This window comes from Falco rusticolus, chromosome Z (genome assembly GCF_015220075.1).
Source record: "Falco rusticolus isolate bFalRus1 chromosome Z, bFalRus1.pri, whole genome shotgun sequence".
NCBI lineage: Eukaryota > Metazoa > Chordata > Aves > Falconiformes > Falconidae > Falco > Falco rusticolus.
Genome location: NC_051210.1, coordinates 11588573 through 11614607, shown reverse-complemented (window position 1 = coordinate 11614607; position 26035 = coordinate 11588573). Strand labels below are relative to the sequence as shown.

At 39.6% G+C, this 26035-nt stretch overlaps 1 protein-coding gene across 15 annotated transcripts in view; it reads right to left on the bottom strand.

The window, feature by feature from the left end:
• The window catches only part of SUSD1 (sushi domain containing 1), a 52574-nt gene extending 26784 nt beyond the window's left edge, over positions 1-25790 (bottom strand). Inside the window, exons 1-11 of one of the 15 annotated variants that reach the window (XM_037373148.1) lie at positions 25424-25790; positions 23342-23473; positions 21985-22140; positions 21165-21317; positions 19723-19899; positions 17140-17319; positions 14924-15103; positions 5000-5094; positions 2971-3160; positions 1864-1958; positions 561-747 (exon numbers count right to left, since the gene is read on the bottom strand). In XM_037373148.1, coding sequence (XP_037229045.1) covers positions 561-747; positions 1864-1958; positions 2971-3160; positions 5000-5094; positions 14924-15103; positions 17140-17319; positions 19723-19899; positions 21165-21317; positions 21985-22140; positions 23342-23473; positions 25424-25505 — 1627 coding nt within the window. In that variant the 5' untranslated portion in view covers positions 25506-25790. Of the gene's footprint in view, positions 1-560; positions 748-1863; positions 1959-2970; positions 3161-4999; positions 5095-14923; positions 15104-17139; positions 17320-19722; positions 19900-21164; positions 21318-21984; positions 22141-23341; positions 23474-24630; positions 24842-25013; positions 25263-25423 lie in introns of those variants that run through there. The other 14 variants (XM_037373152.1, XM_037373143.1, XM_037373144.1 and 11 more) reach the window with 14 other exon arrangements.
• Positions 25791-26035: the final 245 nt, after the last annotated feature.

Here is a 26035-nt window from a genome sequence, read left to right as displayed (position 1 = left end):
CAGCATTTTAGTGCCATAAAAATATCTTGCTAAATATCAAAGCCGAGATTCTCCCTACAGAACCTTATTTGTTCACGTGCCTTTTATGTTTTGTACTCCACCAATTAAAGATGAAGGTATCCATCTGAGGTACTTGCAGGACTCTGCACATTGTATCCTTGCAGACTTCAGTGATACCTGTTGTCACAAATACCCATATGAAGCGCAGTTGTGCTATTATCTCCACTTCACAGTGGAGACAACTCATGGAAAAAGAGACTTAGACTAATAGGGCAGGGAATTTAACCCAGGTCCCCTAGATACAAATCTTGTGTCTAACCCACCAAATTATCTTTTCCCTGCTGTCGCAAAATGACACTTCAAAACACTGCACCCCTGCTTCTCTCCCACTTCTGCTGCTAGACTGTCAGTCCTATAAGATCGACAAAAACAAACAGCAATGAACAAGTCCGAGCATGGAAAGACCACTTTGACAATCCACCATACAACACCAAGATCAACAATGCTTTTTTGCCCAATAGGTGCTCCTGTAAATACATAAAATAAATGATACCACCTACCTGTGATTTGTGTTGTCATGGAAACGAGCAGTGAAAAATTCAAAGCTACCATGGAAATATTAACAGAGTAGTTGGTGCCTGGCTGCAAATCAAAACAAACTTCTGGAGCCTGCTTGTGTGTGGTAAGGTCAAAGGTCATTTCATGAAAGAACTCCTTCTGATACCAACGCTGGCCTTGCACATGAAACTGTAAACGAAAAATCACAGAATGGAAGTTGCAATGTTTTAATAGAGCACTTGCATTCAGTCTTGTCATGCTTTAAATTAGAAGAAATAGCAGAAAAACACATCACTGCATACGGAGGGCCAAAAACGTTGGCATTGACAGTTACCCAAATTCAAATGTTTCCAAAATTTGTCAGGAATTGCAGTCCCTCTTGATCAGCTCTGACATTGTCCTAGTTCTTTCAGTTATCCTTGTCCTAGTCTATCCTCTTCTGTATTAGTACTGTTATTTTGCCCAAGCCTTGATTTCCTGCTAACATACAGGTTTCCAGTAAGAGGGCACTCTCATTGCATACTCTCACAGTGCATAGAAATGAGTCAAAAAAGCTCACATGAACACCTCTCTGGTCTGACCATGAGGATCAAGTAAAAAAGCAAGTAATTTTGACCTCTGCCAAAATTCCAAGTACTCTCCAGGATCTAGTTACAGACACATACATTTGCAGGCAAATTTACAGACCCGTGGGGGTTTTTTTGGTTCAGTTGGATTTTTTGTGTGTTTTGTTGTTGATGTCCCAAATCAATATGAAGTTATTAACTTTAGGCATCTCATGATCATTCCTCTGTTAATGAAAACTAAAATGCTTGCTGTATTTTAATCATGTGCAAATTTTCCTTTAAACAGACCCTATGCCTTCAGATAATCTCTGAGCACCTCCTAGCACACAGAGATTTGAGACAACAGCAGGTGGTCAAAAGTCCTGGCAGAGACAGTTCATGTGGAAATGCCCTGCTGGGTTGACGGAAGATTGAAGACGTATCACAGGGCACAGTGGACTGACTGTAGAATTGGAACAGTTGCCTGACACCTGCACATGACAAAGTTGAAAGCACAGATAGGGAAGAAAAACCAGAGTAGAACAGGGGAAAAAATAAGCAAGAAACAGGAGATTACAAAACAGCATGGTGGTTTCTCTTTTTTGAAGGTTGCTATCCAAGCATAGTCCCTGGGTTTTTATGAGAGACATTACTAGAGTGAGGAACACTGCTAGCTGTGAGTGTTTGAAAAATTAAGGTTTTTTCACATAGGTGATTGATTAAATTGTTTTGTAGATTCAAAATACAGATTGTCACTTACTGAGTATCTGTCTTCCACATCAGTTCCCCTGACAGTTCTCTGCCATTTCAAGCAGGTATCATTAAAAATTAATACATTATTGAAAGCTTCCTTTACTGTAGAGACAATAAAAAAGGCAACAACTTATTACAAAAACTTTACCTTCTTCAACTTAATTGAGTATGAGTAGCTGAAAATAAAAACAAAAAAAAGTTTTTTATTTTAATTCTGTTCCGAGAAGGAGGTAGAATCTCATTTATTTTTGAATGAACAAACACAGTAAATAGATAACAAACATTTTCCAGAGAAAACAGCTTCTGGAAAAACCCAAGTACCCTATTCAGTAAATCAAGATAGGATTTATTTGTCCAGACTTAGGGAAGTAATAATGACAGAAAGATCCAGGAGTTCAGACCTTCTGATAGAAGTAAAGTTATCATAGAACAATTTGTCACAGTTAATGCCCTTTAGGAAAAAGCACATGAGAAAAAGCATTTTTGTGTGTTCCAAAGGCAATTCTTTCTTGAGGTCTGTTGCATCCATATCAGTATGTCAGAAGGCAAGCTTAAAGTTTCCATAACCAAAATACTACAGAAACTTGCTGTTAGAACATGTCTTCTCTACAATTACTGAAGAACTGCCAGAACACTGGTCATCACTGCAAAACATAGGAATATTATCTATAATGCTCACATCACTTAGGTTAGTATCACACAACTCAGCAACAGGAAATTCTCCCACAGGCCGAGAGTCAGTTTTCAAGGCAAGGAACTGAAACCACTAAGCACTGCACCACGGACTGAAATTCCAGCATGTAGCCAGGAACGTCACTGCAGCAATCCTGCCTCAGTCAGAAGACAAATCCTGAAGCAAGTTCGCCAAATCTTTCTGAAGGGCACTTACTGCCACTGCTCTGTTTGCTCATCGATTCAATGGCCACAGTGAGCAGAAACAAAAATGTCCTCCAGAAAAAGAAGATGCTGATGGTGGCTGCATGTATGTAGTCAGCACAAAGAATGATACAGTCTAGCAGACAGCCTGTTAACCCGTCTGCTAGACTCAAACCAGTAAACTCTGCAGCACAGTAAGTTCTTCTGTAAGCACAAGAGAATACAAAACACAACTTACCCTTTGTTTGAACTGCAACTGTAACTGAGACAATGGTGTTTCTGGAAGAGATGGCCGTAATATTCACCACATAGTTACTGCCAGGGTTAAGATCTAAACACACCTTTGGATTATCTTCACTTGTAGTGATGTTAAATATCACATCTTCTGAGAACGTCTTCTCATCCCATCTTTGGCCCAATAAGTGAAACTATTGGAGATAACAAAAATGATGGTTGTGGCTCTCCAAATTTCAGAATACTAGTTCAATTAAGCCTTAAGAACCTAGGATTACATCTGGTTTAGACTATCAACTCAATCAAGAGAATAGGCTTGTGACTAACTGTTTTTGTGCAACAAGACAATGTAATCAATTAGATTTTTAATTTATTTTGTCTGTTAAATTTATGACTGTTTTCTCACACATTTCTACAACAAATAGAAGAAATTATAACACGGACCCTACAAACACCTCCAACACAAGTAGTAAGGTGTAAGTAAATTTTCTTTCTTGTTTACAGCACACAAATGGAAACTACATCTGGTTGCTATTTTCTTTTCTCTAGTTTTTCCCCCTTGCCCCACAGAAGCAGTAGTAAGACAACACCAAACAACAGTAAAACACAGGTGATGCACACAAACTGAAACACAGCAAGTTCCATCTGAATACAAAGAAAAACTTTTTTGAGAGTGACGGAGCACTGGAACAGGCTGCCCAGAGAGGCTGTGGAGTCTCCTTCTCTGGAGACATTAAAAACATGCCTGGATGTGGTTCTGTGCAACTTGCTCCAGGTGAACCTACTTGAGCAGAGGGCTGGACTAGATGATCTCCAGAGGATCCTTCCAATCCTGACCATTCTGTGATTCCCTAAGAGAGTCCCAGTGCAGTGAAAAAGAAACCTGCCGTTTGCTGTACAAGATGCAGGGACATGCAAAACTTATCTAGTTGAGCTCAAGGCACTCCAGACTGTCCTGAACTTCACTGCAAGCACCCTATGCCTGCATCATTCTCAGTTTTGACTATTCTGAAGTGTCTTGCAAGTAGATGAATTCAGGCAAGAGCGTGTGCAGAACACATTACAATGGAGATCCACAGCTTCCCAGTTACCACCAGGTACATGAAAAGCACTAGTTTTGCATTGTTACGGTAATTGGGAACTCGCTTTTTCCTTCTCAGCAGTGCTCAATAAAAGGATGCAAATTAAAATTACATTGATTTACAACACAGGAGAAGAAAGACAGGCTGTCTTCCAGCATATCACCCAACCTTGAAATGTACTGTCCACATTAACCTAACTGCCCCGGAGATCCAAAATAATCCACTTTTTCACCCTATTTGTACATGCTCAAAAAACAACCTTGCTTGGGGTATTGCCGTTCCCAAAAGATGGGAATCCTTATCATGTTGGTTTGGCTTTCGGTAACACTAACTGAACTACTTGTTTCTGAGACTTTATGTCTTAACTTTTATTCTGATGTTTATAGATGGCAATTAAAAGAAGAAAAAAAAAAAAAAAGAAAGAAAAAGTAGTTACCAAAGTTGCTTTCAATTTCCATGAAAAACAGTTCTAAAATGTTCAAATAAGAGATGGCTGAATCCCAAGCAAGGCACAGTACTTCAGTAAATCTTGCATTTCCAAAACAAGTTACATCCAGTATCTGCAAGTGATACACTGCTTGCTTGAAACACCTGCATCAATATCAGGGACAGAATCCAAGTTTTGCAAGGTTTTCTATGTCAATGTGACCCTGAGCTCTACAATGTAATTTCACTAAAGAATAAACTTGTGCTTAAACATTTCTTACAGTTTCAAGCAGATGTTTAGGTGATTTACTAGAAAAGGATCCAACAGCTTTTGAGTTTTTCAACTAACTTTAGGACAGGGATTTGTTTCTTTCCTAACCCAGTGAGCTTTATGTTTCTAGGCATTTTACCAGGACTAGCAAGACAAACTACCATATAAACAAAAGCCACAAAACATATCTCCACTACTGACTCAGGATTAAGCAGGACAAGGCTACTCCCAAACTCAAATGGTGCCCCACTTACTGTGTATGTTTCCTGCAAGCCCAGCCTTCCAGTTTTCCTTCGCCACTTCACACAGGTTTCATTGAATATGGACAAATTACTTAGTAATTCCTCCTCTGTGAGCAAAAAGATGAACAAAGAATGAAAACAGTTATTATTTCTCATGCAAATTTTATTGTTTGGAGCCATCGTTTGTTTCTTCCTTATTCTGTTTGGTTGTGGGTTTTTTTTTCCAAACAGGAAAAATGAGACAAGGTAGGCAGAAGCTAGGTAGTAAATTTTCCTTTGACTGCGTCAGCTCCTAAAATTAAAATACAAGGCTAACAGAAGAAACATGTTCTGAGCTAATGACTGTGACAGAGCCAGAATTCCATAAATTACCATGACTAATGAAAACAAAATACTTTCTAAGTTTGCATTTTAATCTAGAACAATTTGAATTCTAATGACTTAACAGATCTTGAAGAGGAACATTATAGTTCCCTGACAGCAAAGGAACAAGCTCATTAACTATATCAGAGTACTGCTATGTTCCTATATATAAAAGCACACATATACAACAGCATTGTTTCTTACACAAAAATCCTACAGTATATACTGTACTAAAACCTTTCATATTGGGTGACCAATCCAGGCAAAAAAGCCAATAATAAAAGACATTTTGATCTGCTTCAGACATTCTTCCTAGTCATAATACATTAAACATCTACCATGTATAGGTATTCCTGTATTCCTGGTCAAAGTCTTCCATTAAAGTGTGCTTATGACAGTATTACACCACCAAAAATGAAAAGCAATAAACAATGCCCCAGTTCCACTACTTCTGCCACCCATTCTATATTGTCCTTGAACTTGGGTGCCAGCAACTGGATCTTGTGACATGCAATGGTCTGTCTCCTAAAGAACAAGTCACTCACAAATCAACTTGAAGATTTGTAGACCATTGGCTCTTATGGATTAGAAGTCTTATCAAACTGCAAATAAAACAGTCAAGCAGATTTAAATGAACTATCTGTAAGAAAAAGAGGCTACCAGTAAGCCAACAAACTTGGAAAAAAACAGTCTCCTGAATACAACAACCTATATTAAAGCATTTTAAGAAAGCTTCTGTGTTAGACTGGAAAAGAGCTTTTTTGTACCTAAATGAATGGTTTGGTTCATTATTTGTTTGGGTTTCAACATGTTTTCAAAAGGTGTTGACATTTCTCCTTGTTTCACAATAAATGAAGTAACACAGCCACAGTAAAACACTTTTCAGAACAAGCACTAGATGAAAAGCATGAATCCCACACAGCCAGGGAAGACAGTTACAGCAACCATAGATAAACCCTTCAACACACCTGTGTTAACTTACACACTTTCAAGGTTGGTTTATGCCTCAGAGAAAAAGACAGAACCAGTAAGATCAACTCTGCTCTATTTTAGGCAGTTCTCTCACTGCTGTCATGAGACACAGAGCAGCTGCCATCACAAGACTAAATAGAGTATCCTCCCAGAGCTAAGAGCAAAGCTCCTTCTGCTTACAAAGTGATCTGGTCTTCAAATAGTCATTCCTTTGCCCAGCGGTGTTTTCTTACTACATTCACTGCATGACAAAGGTCGCAAATCCAAGCTCATACAGATTCTAAGCTGAAAAGCCTGTACTAGTTTGGCAGATTCTCCAGAAATATTCACACAATAGTTGGTGCAATGCCCCGTTGTAAAAGCAAACATAGTGCAGGTTGCTCTTCCTCTGTATGCAAACCTCACTACCATTTCACAGGAGGGCCCTTGTAGCGTATGGACATGAAGCTGTCACTGAAATAAACAAATACATCAATAGTCTCTAAAATTCCTATATGTAGGTAGTTACTTAGAACTGCAGTGTAATGGTTTGCTTATTTTGCAGCACTTTATTTTCTTTTCCCCTTCCTTTTTTTATTTATTATTAAACTGTCATAAAACAGTTCTCTAACGGTATCTCCCTCTCCACATACTCAACAAAAAGATGCCTTATTCACAAGACTAGTTGATCTCCCAACTAATTTTAATTCCTACATTACAAGCTGTCGTTAAATATGGAAATGTTGTTGAAAGCTTCCTCTTCTACAGAGGAGATTAATCTGCATGTCCTCTAAAACAAATTTCCTTACATATGGCTGTCTGATTAATTGTATTGAAATACTGCCTATTATTATTATTATCTGTTTCACAGTAATGTCTAGAAACTCTACAGTACTAAGACTTCTGTACCCACACAAAGCAAAAGAGTATGTTCAGTTACTGTATTCTTCAAATCAGATAAATTTTTACTAAAAGACCAAAAGGCAAAAATGACTCATTTGAGCACAGCCAGAGGGAAAATGGTTGCATATCCATGAGAACTGAATTAAAATGCATTACAAAAATAAAAAGTAAAAAAAAAAAAATTGCCAAGACTGCTCAGCAAGAAAATCAGGCACTTGATTTTTGAGTTCATAAAATACCCAGGAAAAAAATAAAGCAAAATAAAGTGGCAAACAAAAAAGTGTTTTAGCCGGGTATTCAGTCACAGAAAGAAATCTTTTACAGTGGCCTCCTTGGAAAGAAGTCATCAGAACTAGTAGAATTTTTTTCTGTAACTACATCAATTTGTCTGTTGTGCTTTCTGAACTTTGGGAAGAACTAAGCCACTGTGCCATTGCCATATACCCACAGAATACCTGGCAGACCTTTTCTCAAAAGTTTCCAGTCCAAACAAGTAGGAGCAAAAAAGGACAAAAAGTTGTAACATCCACAGAGCAAAGACCACAACAAAGTCCTGGGCTTTCTGAGGAGACTGCTTTTCCTCCCTTATTCTTACTAATCACACACTCTTTGGATAACCAAATGTACACCAAGTGCTTGGTTTAACATTAATCCCAACAGTATAACCCAATAACAGCACAAAGGTATCTCTGAAAAAACTGTCCTCACACCTAGAGGAAAACAGGTTCCCTAACAGGTTAGTTCTGTGAAATCTAACAGTGCTAGTGTCTTCCACAGCTTGGGCTCTCTCAACAGGAAATGCTCTATACATGCCAGGCCTTAGTATGACATCTTAGCAGACAGTGGCATTCAGGTTGTCAACATACCCGATTTCAATCAATAGCTTTCACTCAGACTCACAAATGAGATGGGACAAGTAACGACCCCCAGTTTCCTCATAGTTCAGCACTAGAAATGTCAACTTGTGATTAACAGAGAAGGCCACTGGATGCCACAGCTGCTCCACTGACCTCCAGGTTACCCTCACAACCTCCCTTCCATCCCAAGAGAAAGGGTCCTAGAAGCGATATGCGAATGCCTGGAGACCAGAGCAGAAGGGTGGAAAAAGATCCTGAAGTCAAATACTGAAAGGTAAATCTGTGAGAGGGTAGAGAGATAAAAACAGCACTGGCGGTTAGCAGACAGGAAATAGGAGTGCTGGTATACAGAACAAAAATGGGAAAACACATAAAGTAAGTAACGAAGTGATTCAACAGTGCCAGTGAGCATCAGAAGGTGAGAAATCATGTTAAGAAAGCCCAAGAAATTAATTCTAAGAGGAAAACAAGGAGTGAAAGTCTGTCTTTTTTACTCCCCTTTCAAACGCTCTGCTAGGAAGCAGGGCCTCTCTCTGTGCCCGAGTGTGTAGGAAAATCTTAGTAATTACAGCCAGTGCATAAATGCCTGTACTTTCATGGTCTTCTGCCTTAACCCTGTGCTGTAAAGGCCAACCTTAATTCTTCACTTAACAACCTATGTGAGCTCAGCTCCCAGTACTCAGTGTTATTATTTGCTGACTCAGGGAAAAAAACCACAACCCTGTGTCTGAACACTCATTAAAACCACCTAACTTCCTCCACACGTACAATCCACTACTCCACAGCTGTAAGAACACTTGACTACCACTGACTTCAGCCCAAGATACACGTTAGCAGTGAAGCATTTTTGAACTTGCATGAAGAAATGGTATTTGTCAGAAAGCAGATAGAATCAGCTTCAATCCAATATTTCATCTTCTGCAAGTAGCTAAAAGAGCATCCACACGTGCACAACTCACAGAGCTCCAACCACCAATCTCCACACAAGCATGCAATTTAGGGAAAGAAGAAATCCAAATACTAGCTTTTATGTATGTTTTGCCTGTTCAGTCCTGTGAAAACTGTGAATGATGCTGCAAGTGCCATCTGCTATAAACATGCACCACTCATATGTTCAGATGCAGAAATTAAACGGAGAGCAAACAATGCTTCAAGGAGAACTTCTGCTCAGACTGTTTCAAGGCACCTGTTCCATAGCATATAGGCAAACACCTCTTGCACAATAACTTTCTCAAATGTACACGAATTTATTTTACAGACATATCTTCAGTATTTATACCATTTAGGATAGCATGATAAATTTTTATGAGTTTTCCACATTTTGAGTAACCTACTTGCTCCCAGTTTAACTAGAATTGCAAAATTAGCAGGTTTTCACCTTCAGCCCCAAACTTTACACAGAGGAAATCCACAGAGAAACAGAAAAGCTATAGGTAGAGACCATCATGCAGGAAGGAATAGACAAGATAATTAATGATTTACTACTTCCTTTGGTCTAAAAACATTACCAGGAGACAAACAGGAGGCAGAGTAACTCATGCATTGAAGCAGACTGACAAAAACATAAGAGATGCAATTGTGACCATACTTACAGAGGAAAGATGCATCAATCAAGGGTGTCACATTAGACAGGATTAGATGGGCTGGGATTACCCCACCTGAAAGAGGTTCCCCAAGACTAGTATTCGCCATTGCAAACTGGGTGATTATTAACATCGTTTCAAAAAACCAAACAAACAAAAGCCTAAACAGCCCTGCAAAAAGCTATGGGTTTTTTTGTTTAACTGTTAACTGGGTTGCATCACTATGATCTAAGAAGTACCACCTCTCATAACACAGACTCCACCTTTTTCCAGGCAATTAAAGAAATTACCAGATTAACGTATGTCTGGATTTAACACATCAAGTTAGGCCTTTACAAAAACTAAGGCAAATCAGATCCTTTTCACTGATGACTATAATTATCCTAATGGTTTGATAGGGAGCTTATTACTACCAAACCCTGGGTTTTGAATCAATGCCCACAGATGTGAGAGTGACACCTTTTCTGTTAAACTCGTAACTGTTGACATAGCTAGGAACAAAAATTAGGACAGTGACAGTTAACCCATTCACTGTTGTATGGAAATTACTGATGCTGCCAACACAGAAACATTCCAGCTGCCTTTCTGTATCATCTCTTACTGTACAAGTGAGAAGCTAAAAACTGACATCCTGGAGGATTCTAGCTAGAGTGGAAATCAGTCATTGGGAACAGGAATAAAGCACAGGAGAAGAAGGGAAAGTGAAAGCAAAGGGAAAACAATTCTGGATTAAAAAGTAAGTAACTAGACCCTCTCAGTTACATGGGAATTATCTTTGCTGTTGGTCTACAGTTAAAATTAAATTAAATTACACCTGACAGACAATCCTGCTCTGTTTATTCCAGACTAGATTCTGATTTTGCTTCTGATTTCTTCCAAGCTTTTTTTTTTTTTTCCTTTTTTTTCCACTATGAAAGTATTCTTTCCCTTTTCTGCAGTGTTTTAAAGTGCACAGTGTGGACAATCTGCTTTGCCTTCTTTGGACCAATTCATCAAACCACTCTTCCTTCTAAACCTTCAAATCACTGAATCATGTATTTAGCAAGTATCCTCCACTCTCTTCACCTGTTAGGATTTTCAGTTCTATCATACAACACCAATTTTCTAGGAAATGTCTCAAAACCAACTAACACCTTATCCCCTTGATGTTTTGAAGATACTCTTCACTACCATAATACCCAAGTTCTATGTGATTATCTCAACAAAATCTCCAGAGACCAGGACACACAGCTAAACTCTGTGGGTGGGGAGTCAAAACACAGAAAAATGAAGCATTCTGAAACAGAAAACCAACCTTTAGTAAAAGGTGGACATTTAACATTGCATTTAGTAAGAGGTGAGGTAAAAAACAGCATGCACACAAAAGGTTATGACGCAGAAGCTCCAAGCTTAGGATCAGACAGAATGTGCACTACTGTGAAGAATGATTTTGCCCCTTTTTGAGCTCCAGGTTCACAGGATGTTGGGACTGGATCATTTTTTCCTCTATTAACACTACCTTGGAAGGCTCTCACAACAAACTAGTAAGATTGCTGTGCCGTCAAACTCAGCATTAAAGGGACACAGGTCAATTTTCCCTTTTCACTGCAACAGATATTCCCCGCTGCCTGAGTTTTGGAATGCTTTACCAATAATACACATCACCTTTCCAGGCAGGTGGGATTCACCCCTTCCTCCAGCCTTTTTACATATCCATGGATTTTTCCCACCCATGTGCAGAAGCTGCTTCTTTTGCAAGGACAGTATTTTACTTATTATATTAAAAAAACCATTTCAATAAATGCATTTCTAATAACAATGCTACTGGAAACTTCTTTAAATACTGAGAAGTTATTCTCTAATGCAGACTTGTATTTTCTTTTCCTTGGATAAACATAAGAAAATTGGACAAACTGTCTGTCTTGACACCATATTGTTGCTACCCACACCAATAGATGCTAAACACACCAAATACTAACAACCTCCAAAGAACACAGACATAGAGAAGGAGTTTTCCAGAGAAGGAGTTTTCTGGGATCAGAATAATGAGCAGCAGTCAACCCAGCCTATGTGCTTATAGCCAGGACTAGAGCCAACTGTTACAGAAAGGATAGATTAAATACTGTGAAAAAGCTCTCCCCATGACAAGGATGTCCTTAGGACTTGGGACTGGGAAATTGGAAAATGCTTGATGAATACTACACTGGAGGACTCTGCAAACAGGATGAAGAGAGCTGCAGTAGGTAAAAGGATTATCTCCCTCCAAAATATCCCTAACAATTGTCCAATTATCACAGAAAACTGCACCAGACACTACCCCCTTTGTGCATGAACTGACCCCTTTGTAATTGTAATGAAGACTGAAAAAAGTACCAGCTTTACAGCTGCACACGGTATTAAGAGCAAGACAACCCTGTAAGCACCCTATTCACCATACTGCATCTTAACTTTCCCAGGATGTGCAAGAAGTAGGTTCCCAAAAGTTAAGCTACATGTGTGTGTATGTATGTACAGCCACGCACATACACAATCGACACCTGTTACAAGGGAAAAATATTCTACTTCAGCACCTATGTTAGTCCTTCCCAATATTTAATATTAAACATTTATATACAAGTTCAATGAAAGATAAAATCAACTCATTTACATATTTTCATTTCAGACAGCCTCCAGTCCCTCACCCTGCCTTCTCAAGATTATATACTTCATGGACTTGATAATAGCTTACAATATACATTGCACACTGTACCATTTGCAAGTGCAGATTTAGGAACAAGTATCTCAGATAGCCAAGGCACAAATCACCTTTTTTCTGGCTGTGTTACAGCCATGATAAGTTAAAAAAAAAAAACTTTATTTGCAGAATCTATCAAAAAGAAAAACATGAGAGCAAAGGCTTCATTTTATACTTTTCCCTTTTATAAAAAATAGCAACTATAATTCTTATGTTACCTTATGTTCAAGTTTATGCCCACACCCAGAACCTCTATCAGTAAGATAAATATTACTACCGAAAAAGTTTAAGTTGACAATTTCTCCTCTGAAATTGAAAATGGGAAAATCAAGCTTGTTTCAAATGATTTTGTATTCCACCACTGAATGCTATAGCACTTTATAGCCATAGCCCTCCCCTGTAACAAACAGCGATATTATTCCCCCCAGGGGATCTTTTTTCCATTCTGAAAATAGACTTCCCAGATTTCCTACGAAATCCCACCAGGTGCAATGTATGCCTGGAATAACAGCACACCATTTCTGCAATGAAAATAAATGAAACCATGCATTTCTGCCTAGTAGGGGAAAAAGTTCATCTTCCAGGACAAGTTGTACAGGATGTCCAGACTTACATGTTGAGCATACTGGACAGCAGGTATTTAATTGCTGGTATGTTCTCTGCACCTTAATCACTTGAATTTAGATATATATATATTTTTGCATTATACACACATCAAGGGTTGGGAAAGGAAGGCTGTAATCCAGCTGACTATCATCAGACTTCACCGCTGGTGGCTTAATCGAATCAGCACCTCTCAGTAATATTAATTTTGTAAGCAATTTTTTCCATATTTAAACCATCTACAATTAAATATACTTTTATATTTATCACACACACAAAACCATTTACTATATAACTGAACAGACAGTGCAACAGACAACACAAATAAAGGGCATTCCATAGCAATCACTTCTTAAAAAATGAAGAAGTGATTATTTGCCAAGGGGGACATGCTTAGGGGAATTTCTCACTTCTAATGATGTTTATCAGGCAGTAGAAAAAGACAAATGGTTTTCTGACTTCTATCATAAGTTATTTTGGAATGGTACATGGTTTTCTCTCATTTTAATGGGAATTACTGATTAATTACACACACACTTAAGATCATATACATCTGAAATGCATCATTACTGAAACACGAATTTCATTTCAAAGCCATTTAGCTCTAGTAAGTGCGAAAAACGGAGAAGCTAAGAAGCTGAGGACCTCTGAACAAGTTTCCCTTTCATGATTTTTTTTTCCCCTCCCAAAGAACCCTGGACTGGTCAGGTTATTTTTTAAAAGCTTTTTTCCATTCTACTTGACTGCAACTGACTTTTTTGGCCCTCTGATCCAACACTGGAGTCTACATTTTTGCCTCTGGCAAAGCTCTTGCTGAAATCCATAGTAATGCTGTGAATGCAGTCTGCAGGTTCAAGCCCTTCAAAGTTTCAGAGTGCTCAAGACAGAACTCTTGGCATTGCAAAGACTGACACACCTGATTAACTAGCTACTCTACACAATGCTGACTTCAAAACCAATTCAGCAGTGCTGCTATGCAAATTGCCTGAATCAAATAAGAACCTTTACTTCTAACAACAGCAGTTCCATTTTTAGTAGGGCACTATAAAAAGTGACCGAACTGCTTTTCTGTACGCTCATTTTATTTGACATCACAGGTTTATACTTGCAGTTAATGCTCAAGACATGAAGTGAGGCAAGAGAGGCATCAAGTGGCAACTCTGTGTAAATGCTTGGTCTGTGAAGCAGTAGCAAAGACATCCTGCAAGTCCTTCTGAGTAACATGTGGATGTTCCAAGGCTTGAGAACAAGAGATGGACAGTTGTAGAGCTATCTTGTGATACGTCTTTCTGAGGACACAGAACAACACTAAGGAACACAACAGCCATAGTCTAAAACCTGCTATTTTTTTGCTATTACTATTAAAATGTCAGTACATCCTGTTTCCAAGCCCACATTATGACATCTTTGTTACGTATCTCCCTTCTCAGGGCCCAATTCTTTTACAGAAAATCCTTTTGGACTGAAATTCAGACAACTGTATCTAGGTTGGAAAGGCAACCATGAGCAAAGTTTACCTTGGGCATTATGAGAGGAGGAAAAAAAAAAAAACAAAAAAGGACCAAAGTTCTGGATTCCATTGCCCTATATTCATCACAGGGCACTTTATTAGTGCCACAAAAAAACAGTGTTAAATGCCTTGTGTTCATCTAGTGACATTCTCCTGGCTTTTAAAGCTGAAGGTTCTCAGTGCAGCAATAAAACTCCAGTTGCATTAGACCCTTTCTGTTTGAAATAAAAAGCTAGACAGCTAACAGAAAGATCTGTGTCATCCACTAGAAACTGTTGCCCAGTTAAAATTCTCTTCCACGACCTTTCCATCCAAAGTACTACCACATTCCCTACATCATAAATCAGAAATGGATTTCTTGCCTTCATCCTTCCTCCTGTTCCTACCTTCAGAACAAGAATGAGAAACTATATAAATAGCAAATCCCACGGCAACTCCTACAGTAATATTTACCTTTGCATATGTACGTAATATTCTCCCATGACTGATCTGTTGTGCATTCTGAAAAATTCCTGTCTCCATTAGAATAATATCCATCTTTACACTGATAGTACACTCTGCTCCACAGAGTGGTAGAGTTGTCCCAGGTCATTTCTGTGTGTGGAATCAGCAAAGGTTTGCCACAGTCTATTTCTGGGACAGAAAAACAGTGTATCAAAACCTGAAAATTAAAACAAGTAAGGCATATCAATGTGTTTAAGAAGAGAGATTAACTGTTCCAGCAAGTAACACTTCACTATTTTTTCACTTCCCAGGGATTTCCAGAAGTCAGGTTAGCCCTTTAGAACCCAGAATTCTGTGACTGGAGACTTTCTAGCAAGATGGAACACTTATCCTTCAAGATGAACCATAAAAAATAAAACAAAAAAGCATCCTGTTTAGAAATGGAGAACAAGGATCTCTAAGCAAATTTTTACAAATGGATCTATCTCCCTGCAACACTGTCTTATCCTCCACATGCTGTTTATTCCTTTATTTTACCTATGATTAGGAACAATAGATCTGAAAAACAACACACGGTCCAAGGAGTGATGTAAAAGAACAGCATCAAGAAGGTTATGTTCCTTTGCCAGTGGATTTAAGAAAAAAAAAAAAAAAAAGAAGCTGGAACAGGCAAGCACAAAGAGCACTTCTGGGGGAAAATTTGATGGATTATTCAGACCACTTTAGAGATAATTAGAAAGCTGGGCTAAAGCACTTATAAATTAATTCATTTGCTCAGAGGTTTCCATGATAAATTTATGGAACAAAAAAGAATAGAGAGTGAAGACAAATCAATAGAATATTACTAGGGTTAAAATTCCCTTTCAAATCCACAATGAACACCAGACCCCAATAAAAGATTCTGCATCACTTTACTTGCAAGAAGTAAACAATGTAAGAATTAAAATCTGACTTTTACTAAAGCTTATATGCAGAAAACAAGTGCTTTTAAAACTGTTTAATAAGTGATTCTGAAATTCTACTCATACAAAGGAAAACAAAGAAGTGAAAAACAAAGTTTATAGAATCAAGATCTGTACAGCCTTTCAAAGAAAAGTTAAACAGATATTGCAATGGCCAATACATCCACCATCACGATTACATTCCTTTTCATATCCCAGTGTGTATGAATGTATGTACCTACCGTAAATTGTCAGAACAATATTCAGAATAACTAATGCACATGCAAAGAATATGCTTAGTTTATAGAAGGACAGTATGTGATGAGACACAAAAATTACTGCTGCTTAACTCCAGCTATCTGTCCACAGCCATCCTGTAATCAGACTGAAAAGCATAAATGCAGAAGTATGTTTCTGTGCAACATATTGAACCTTCTGTTTAGACTGGTGACACAGAATAAGAATATTAAAGAAAATTCTAAAAGTAGAGAGTTGTTGTAACATATAAATTGCATATTCAAAAAAATTACTATGTTTGATTGCAATGAACAGAAGACTCTACCCTGCTGGATTAAACTGAAAAGGTACTTATCACCCAATGAATGGAAAAGTGAAGTTATGCCAATGTAAAAACTGACTGAAGACTGTAATTATCCTGAGGTCACATTAATTAATTAATGAGTTCAGAGTAAAAAATAGACTATACATTTTGGTGGGCAAAATAGTTCTTTTTTAAATATACCTTTTTTTTCTTCTTCTTTTCTGAGTTTTTCCCTTTGTCAAGGAACTTGTTAGGCTGCACTCTTCCAAATCGCAGTAACATAAGGGATTTATGAGTCATGTCAAATAACAATAGCATGCTTGAGCAGTCATAGTTTGCAAATGGTAACTGGTCAAATATGGGAATTTTAAGGGGACACTAACTGCTAATAGCGGTTCAATTTTGGAGCAGTGGCTTCAACCACAGCACAGATATTGACATAGAAAAATGGCAGGAATTCAGGTTGAATTTTCATTTCATGATAATCCCAATGCTTGACATGCACTGGGATTTTGGTCTTATATGTTAACATTTAATAATTTATTGCAGCTTCATTAGCAGCACAGATTAAAAAAAAAAACCCTGTTTAATATACCACTTTTATTTTGTGACTGAACTTCATATGCCAGAAGACTGTATAATCTGAGTACCCAAAGAGGATGTCTCTAACTGATGTCTGCGATTTATTATGGTGGTTGTAACAGTATCTATGCCAAATAAATTTGAAGGCAAATTTCATTTACCTTTGCACACCAAATCAGTGCCATCCCACTGTCCTCTGGCATTGCAGACTGCAGTCTGATTGCCGCTTGCAACAAAGTAACCATCGACACAACTATAAATAACTTCACTTCCATATGTGGTCCCAGTTACAAATACTGGATGTGCATTTAAAACAGAAGGTGGAACCCCACAATCCACACCTAGGGAGAGGTATAAAGAGGAAGATAAATCTGTTAGTCAAGCAGCATAAGAAATGACAACTGCACTCAGCGAGTATTTTTTTTGTTGTTATCAACTAAGCCTCTTTTCCTGCAGTAACCCAACACTCACTCCCTCATGTCCTCTGCAACACCCCCAATGTAACTAAGCATGCTGTAGCTACTCCAGAGCTGCTTCCAAACACAATGACTTCTCTGTCTTTCTCTCAGAATGGCCTGCTAAATCTGTGACTCCTTCCTCAGCCTGGCTGCTAATATAGAGAAAATGGCCTGGTTTTGTTTTTTTGTTTGTTTTTTTTTTCTTTAATCTTTAAGATTCTCCTGCTTTTACAATCCTGATTACAAGTGGCAAGCTGGTTCTGTATCATTTGAAGTAAGCAACAGTCAGAGGGAGACAGACAAGCAGAAACTGCCTTTAGGAAGTAAAATTCTAAAAAGTGCACAAGGACCCAAGAAAGGCAAAACCATAGAAGAGGTTACAGCATACAATACAAAAGCTTCCTGTTAAAGCCAGAGTCTACATGATGTTCAAAACATATTGTAATAGTTGGTCTATTCACAAACATGCCAAGTTGTCAATTACAAATGCATAAAACAAAGCAAGTAGTACCAAAAAGCAATTTGTTTGACAAGATGTCCTTTTTCTAAGGTATTTTCTAAGCCATCTAAAAGGCACTCACGTTAGCATGACACAACATCACATTCAACAGTTTACTTCATCTGAAGACAATTTTTTTATTAATATTCCAGGGAAGCTATACTCTTCACAGACATGTTACATCCATACACTTACATTTAAATAAAACAAGGAGATCTGCCCCACTTACAGTACCTTGATGTTAGGTCACACACCTTACCGAGTCTGACCTACCTTCAATGGCCAGTTTCATCATGACTATATAAACAAAACTCCTATATCACAATAAGAAGGAAGACAAAAGACAAACACTGCTTTTTCTGAAAAAGAAGACATTACACCTGGCCAGAAGAAATTATTGAATTAGCAATAAATAATTAACAAGAAAATTCTCGGAATTTAAAGAACTATTTAAAGGTGCCTTTGCCACTATTAAAAAGAAAAAAAAATCAGACCTGATGGTTTTACAAAAAGAGAAGTCCTAACTGAGGTCCAGGAAAAAAGATTGCAATACCAAGAGGAAATAGGTTTGTCATTTCAGATTCGTGGGCTGTTTCTTGGTGGTTGATGTATTTTATTTCAATTAACCATGACAGATGTGTTCAGAAACTCTGACCTGGCCTACTGTTTGATTGTAGATATAAAAAACTACATGAAAAAGCAATCACTGAAGAATATTAATATAAAACAAATGTACCAACAACTCATAAGGACTGCATCCCACAAGCTTTCTTTACAGACCTCTTGAGACTTTGGGCACTTCATTTTTGTTTTCAGATTCCTTGTCCTTTATTTATTTTTTGAGAAAACTGGCATTTCAACTGTTTTATTTTTTATGTCAGTAATTTTGTATTGTTTTATCTTTTCCTTCTTATTAATTTTCTGGTGATATTTAATATTTCACTTCTCTCAGCCACAGTGATTTAGCATCTTTATTCTAATGTATTCACTTCCCATAGACACACACACAAACCTCACATTTCTATCCACTTTCATGTGTGTGTGTGTGTGTCTGTGTGTTAGTTAGAAAATGGGAAAGTTTTAGAAACCAAGAGGGCTTTTGTATTTTGAGAGAAGGAACTCTCCTCCCTAAGTGATAATGACAGTTCTCCCCCCTAGAATTGTTATACGCTGTAGCTTCTCTTAGCTAGCACTTCAAGTGTCATTTAACTAATGTATAGACTTTCTAAATACGCAGAGGAACAGATAATCCTTCACTTGTAAGCAGCAATACTTCAACAGAATGGGCAATTGGAACACCAAAGCAAGTGGAAGTTTCAAAGATGGTCATGGGAAATGTGGTCATGCAAATGCTTTTAAAATCACAAAGGCTATCCAGAGATGAGGGGTGGTATGACACCTCTCTTTACTGTCAACCCCTGGAAAAAAATTTCACAAGCTGTCAGAAAATTTGCTCCTTTTCATGAAAGGTCACTGATGCCTTCCAACTCAGTAGCTTTTCCCACGAAAGGCTACAGAAATCTAGTTTTCTAGGCCTTGGTTCACAGGCAGAAGGACACATTGCAATATCTATAAAAACACAAGAATCAGCATCAAAAATGACACTACACTAACAAGAAGAGGTGGCACATCTTTTTTTTTTTTTTTTTTTTTTTTTTTTTTGCAAATAGCCAGATCTTGAAAATTACCCTTCAGACTGAGGAAACAGTCGACTGTCTCACAAACACACTTCCTCTTATGCATAAACTCCCTTAAAGAATTTAAGAAAGATTTAAGACTCTTCTCACCTTTACAGCTTAAAGTGGAAGGTTCCCAAGTTTCGTTTGCAGTGCAATATGAGAACTTCCCCTCGTTGCTGTAAAACCCTTCTTTACATTCATAATGAACTGCACTTCCTGGTAGCAAGCTGTAGTTCCCTACAATGTAGCCATGCTTCATTTCAGGAGGTGAACCACATCCAATTTCTGCAAAGAGACTGGGTCAAAAGAACTCACAGTACAATAATCACAACAAAAAAACACTTTAAAATGGGCTAAACTGGATGGTCACGTCACAAACTACACCAAATCTGATGAATCTGAGGGGTCGCCAAAAAGGTAGACTATTAGAGTTGAAGAGTTGTACTGGCCACAGTTGAAGGAGCACATGGATCCAGGTACTGGATCTAAATCTTTACTAACATACAGCTGGAGCCATTCACAACAACAAAGAGAAGACACTGCAATGTGATGGTGCTTTACATGTGCCAGTCTCGTTACATCAATGACTGAATGGTACCTCAACACCAGAGGAAAATTTCAGGCCCCAATGCACAGCCTTATTTCCCTGCGCATGGAAAAAGTGAAGCACTGTGGATGCACTGAAATGAAATGCGGTCCTCAATTCCTTCATCACACTGAACCAGCCTGCATACAAAAGCTACACACCTTCAGCTCCTTTGTCCAACTCTGCAAGTGACACAGACTGTGAGATAAGCAGGATTATCAGTGATTTTGGCAAAATGAAGCAGAGCACTCCAGCTGGAAAAACTGGATGGACCACAGGCAGTGAGCTTTACTGATGGTCCTTGCAATAATTCAGAAATGAGAGCTGGACATAATCAAGGCAGTTCTTTCCACCTGGGATGCCTGGGTTCATTACATACTCTAGACAACTACAGCTTACACTGCTAGCACTTTGCATCTGTGAGAATCTACACTAAGAAGAAAGGAGGAACAGATTCAAACTGAAATTTTTTTGGTTGTTATGGCAAGATAAACAGAAAAGTTTATTTATGCAGGTGCCACAGTATGTAATAAATAGCTAAACTATTATTTTATTATTCCTTTCCACTAGACTTGTTTCATTCCTATGACCTCTCTTACCAGCTGTTTATCCTCTCTGCCCTTCCCCTTCATGCACTGTGAATATATAAGCAAATGGATTATACCACACTTTCTTCCTATTCAGAAACTAACTACATCACCTTCAGAGCATTATTAAGCTTCTCTGACCCTACACAACCGAACCACTGCTGAGAGCCTGTAGAAATCATACCTGGTGTCGACCCTACCATCCACACACCACTGGAACAAACTGAACCCAAGAAATAAAAACTCATACAGCAAGCAAAGTCCACAGAGAGGGCTTCTGCCATGCAGACTTAAAAGCACAGGTCAGAGCAGGTACTATTATATCACATAAGACCTGATTTTATCTAATAGCAAAACCAGCATCCAAAGACTCTCACCTTTGCATGAAACTATATTTTCATCTGGATGAAAAGAATGCTCTCCATTTTCTAATTTGTAACCATCATTGCAGTAACACTTGTAGCTTCCTTCAGTATTCATGCAGCTTGCATTGGGACCACAGAGCCCAGACTCCTCACATTCATCTATATCTAAAAATTCAGAGAAATATATACAAACTTAGTAATAATTTGGGGTTTGTTTTTTTTTAATTAGTTAATCTAGGACCCAAGCTTAAAACAAATACAACATTTCATAATGGGTTCTATGTAGCTTGTGATGGCTTTTCTAGGAAACAAAGGAGCTTATCATTGCCCGGTGTCCAAGCATCTGGAAGGAGGAGACTCTCAGTTTTGTAGCAAGCTTTCTTTTCAACTGTTTCTGTTTTACCTGCCAAGTAGTTTCCAGCGTTACCTCCTGCTACAACAACCCCAGAAAAACTTCCTGTCTGCAAGCATCTTAATCAGCTGCAACAGTTTACCACCATAACAAGGAGCTGGCTAATTCTACAGTAAACATACGTATGACATTCTGGGGGAAAGATAGGGGTCATCTTATTTTCTCTAATCTAGCTGCTTCTTCTGGAAAGATTATCACTTGAATGCGACTGTGAAGCATTAATTTGTAACACAGCAAAGAATGCAAAATGGAACTAATTCATGGCTGTTAGAAACTAGATGTCAAATCACTGTCTGCATCCACCACAAGAAGTGCTCTGATACAGTTTTGGAAAGCAAGTTATAAAGTGACAGGGAAAAACAGATTTGTGCAGTAGTAAGTTCTGGATTCCTGGTGCTCAAGATCCTTCACGATGTCTACCTGTACAGTTAGTGCCATCATTGGGAATAAATGTCTTGTTGTTGTTGGAGGCTCGGTATCCATCAAGGCAAACACAGTAAAAACTTCCGTGTGTATTATGACACAATGTATGATTTCCACAGATCTTGCTGGCTCCAATCTGGCATTCATCTTTATCTGTCAGCACATTTAAAACACAGTAGAAAGAGCTTAAGAAGAGTAGAGTATCCTTCCCTCCTCACTCATTCCTGTGAAATCTGACTTCTCCTGACTTTGTCTAAGTTATTTGGGATGTATACACTGCTACTAATTTGGAGTATTTACACCAACAGAGGTGGTTGTCTCTGGATGAAACTGTGAATAAAGTTTCATGACACAGCCTGAGTTACCTATGAGCTGTTGAAACCAGAGGGCTCTGCTCTCCACCTCTGCTCTTCCTTGTGGCATACACTGGCTGCAGCACTTGATGAAGCTTGTGCTGACCTTACCCAACTGGCAGAGAATTAACATGGCAAAATATACAGCTTGCTTTCTCCCACAATAATGAGAAAACTGAATTCTGTGCAGGGCCCAGTGGGTGCCAGGGCTTGTGAAAGAAGGGGAAGAGATGGAGTGGAAGAGATAAGAGGTGGAAAACCTTCACCTTTAAGCAGTGGTAAGCTATTACCTACACTCAGACACAGCATTTGACATCATCCTTTGATTTACATACTGATTTGTCATGTATGAGAGAGGATTAAAAGGACATATCAGCTACAGTAGTAAAACAATGCTGAACAACACTTTTTGTGTAACAGACACACCTAACATATCTGTGTATATATGCACGCTGTTAAGAACAGATCTTCAACTCTGAAATTAATTTTTAGTTACCCAGAACTAGAAAAATCAGTAAAAATGTGCTACTTTTGTCAGTTTTATTATCTAGTTTTCAGTTCAATGAAGCATAGGTTGAAAAGAAGAATTAAGTGAAGCCCATCATATTTAGTTTCTATTCCTGAAGCTAGGATAAAAAATATTAAATAAACCATTCCAGTACTTTATGTTTTAGAAGTAAATGTTTGGTAAACCCCTACATTTTCTAAGACAAAATTAATTTAAATCCTTCACTATATAGCAGAAACTGAATAAAATAGTTAAGCAACTAAGTACAAAATTATATTTACATCAAGTACAAGTAAAGTACAGCTCATGGATAGCTGGGCAGGAGGGGAGGGGGCAGTGCATGGAGAAAACAATCCACACCTATTATCTGTTTTGGAAATTCTGCCAGGAAATAAGAAAGCTTTTACCATGTTTTGAAAAATTCAATAATATTACTCAAGAAAGAACATTTTAGGAATGTACTTTCTTGCCATTTTATGAACAGGCAGCCTACCTTGACAATGGGTTCTTCCATTGCCTACAAATCCATAATTACAGATGCAGACACTTTTTCCTTCAATTTGATGACATGTAGCATGAATGTGGCAAGTTGCACAGACATCTGGAATGGATCTGTTCACAACTGCTTTAAGAACAGAAAGACACAGTTACTTTTTTTTGCTCTGTTTTAAAGCGGACCATAATGGTGGTCTGGTATGGGTAACTGGCAAGGAATGGAGGATAACACCCAGATTAAAAGACATAGAATAAAACGCTATCTCCTCCCACCCCGTTTTCAAATTTGCAAGAAAACCACAGCCGTAGTATTCAGAGACCAAAGATAAAAAATAAACAGAAAGGATTAAACAAAATAACTACACCAGTTGTCTCCAACCATCTAGTCTCTGACAACAAGCAAATCAGCTTTTCAGCAGTTAGGAAGGCTTATGAGACATATAATAAACAGCTTCATCCAACATTGATCTTTTCTCCATATTCCTTTTCTTTCCCTTTTGTCTTTGTTTCCTTATTTATTCTATTGTTTCTATTACTTACGCATAGACATTTGGGCTATTTATCCATCTACTTGTATTTTGTATCATCAACATGCATATGGTATAAATGCTATTCGTAAAAATGATGTTGCGAATGCTTCCAGGAGGAAAATGACTTAAAGTCAGTGAAAGTAATTTCTCCTCAGTTAACATAAGACTTTTCACCCTGGCATTACAACGACCTTACGGTTTCAGTGACTTCACTTATAATAAAGTCATTTTAGAAATCATTTTATATTAGAAGTAGTTTAGCAGCATATCATATACAACCCAATTTATTGTAATTTGATAGGGCTATAAATATACATGAGACTGTAATAAAATATGAGCTTCTCTCATTTGTATTCATACTTCTAATGTGTTACATGCATTTCTCTCCATTTTTTGAAAGCTCTTTTTGTTATCTTCATACATGCACTGACTTTCCAAATTATAAACCTCAGAATGGATGGCTTGAATGTAGACAAAGCATGGATATGCTTACACTCTTATTACATTTTAAAAGATCAAACTAATACTGCACATGCTGATGTTATCTCATGAGGCCGCACATAGCTGTATGGAAATTTTCACTCTTCTAAGACAGCAAAGACTGATAAAGATGGTGCAGTTCTTACAGAATACAAATATCACTGCATATATAGCAGCTTTTGACAAAACTGTGCCTAACTTTACACAGTGTGTACATACATAACTGTAACTGGAAGGAGAGGGCAGCTAAACACTCCAGCCAGCTTTTTTTATGCACCAAATTTACCACTGTGATAAAACTGCTCTTCCACACGCAGCATTTCAGTTCTACTTCACAGGGCATTTCCGAGTGCCTTCAGACTTGTGGGAAGCATCATTGATTCCTACATCTAACTCTCAATGCTTTTGTATACTTTAGTGTGTGCTCCTAACAGGGACAGAAGGCAACTGTCAGCATGCAACGGCAGCCAACCTAGATCAGAAAAATAAATTCACGCACAGCCACAGTAAGAACTTCCTCATGATACCTCAATCTTCTGATAAGGCATGGGAGTGTCCTCCTCAGATTGCTGCTCCGGGAGATAACACACGGCTCGTGTCATCGTCGTCACCCCCACCCCCCCCAGCCCCGACCACTACGGATGAAACTTTACGACTTACTTACCCTTAGTACCATAACATTTTTCACTCTGGCACCGAAGTCACCACACGGTTCCAGCCCTACCAGCCAAGCCCTCCCTCAGGCGCAGCTCCCGCCCCAGCCAGGCCCTCTCGCCCAGCAGGTGCGGGGGTCGCTGCCGCCATGGCCCTCACCACTCGCCGGGCAGCCGCCCACCACGGCCCGCCACCGCCTCCACCTCACCACCAACGCCCGGCTGCCGCCGTGCCGGCAGGTCAGGCGCCTACCGCCGGGCCGCGCTCCTCCCGCCGCCGCCCGCCTCGTCCCGCCGCCGCCGTCCCCTTCGCGCCTTCTCCGCCTCGCCCGAGGGGCGCCGCCCTCACGGCCCAGCCGCGGCCCGCAGCGACCGGCGCCGGGTGCGGCCGGGGGCCCGGGGAGCGGCCGCACTTACCCCGCCACCGCCCCACGCACTGCGGCAGCGCCAGCAGCAGCAGCAAGAGCGGCCCCAGCGCCCGGCCGCCCCCCGGACTCATGTCCCCGCCGCCGCCTCCGCGCCCCTAGGTGCTGTGTGGCCCCGCTGCCTCCGCATCCTCCCCGCGGCCAGGAGAGGGGAGGGCGGCCCGAGGGGAGGGCGGGAGGCCGCGGTCCCCGGGCCGAGGGCGTCGCGCTGCCCCTAGCGCCTGCTTCCCGGCGGGGCGGGGGCACCCGCTGGCGGCCCTTATCGCCGCCGCCGCGCCCGCGGCCCCCCCCCCGGCTTTGCCCTCAGCGAGGCCCCTTTCCTCCCTCGGCCGAAGATCCCTCGCCCTAAAACCCTCGCTTTTCTTCCCTTTTCGGTTTCTTACATCTTCCCTGGCACTGCCCCTTTCCTTCCCCAGGACACCGCCTCCGCCGCGGCCGGGCGGGTGGCAGAGCCGATAAGGGCTGCTGCGGTCGGTAGCGGCCGGCCCGGGGTCCGGGGCCCGGAGATGTGGCGGGAAGGGTTATCTGCCATCCCTGGGGAAGGCGGCTACGCCCGTTTGTGCGCGGCAGCCGCACTGCTCCCTGACCGCCGTCGGGGGGGGTC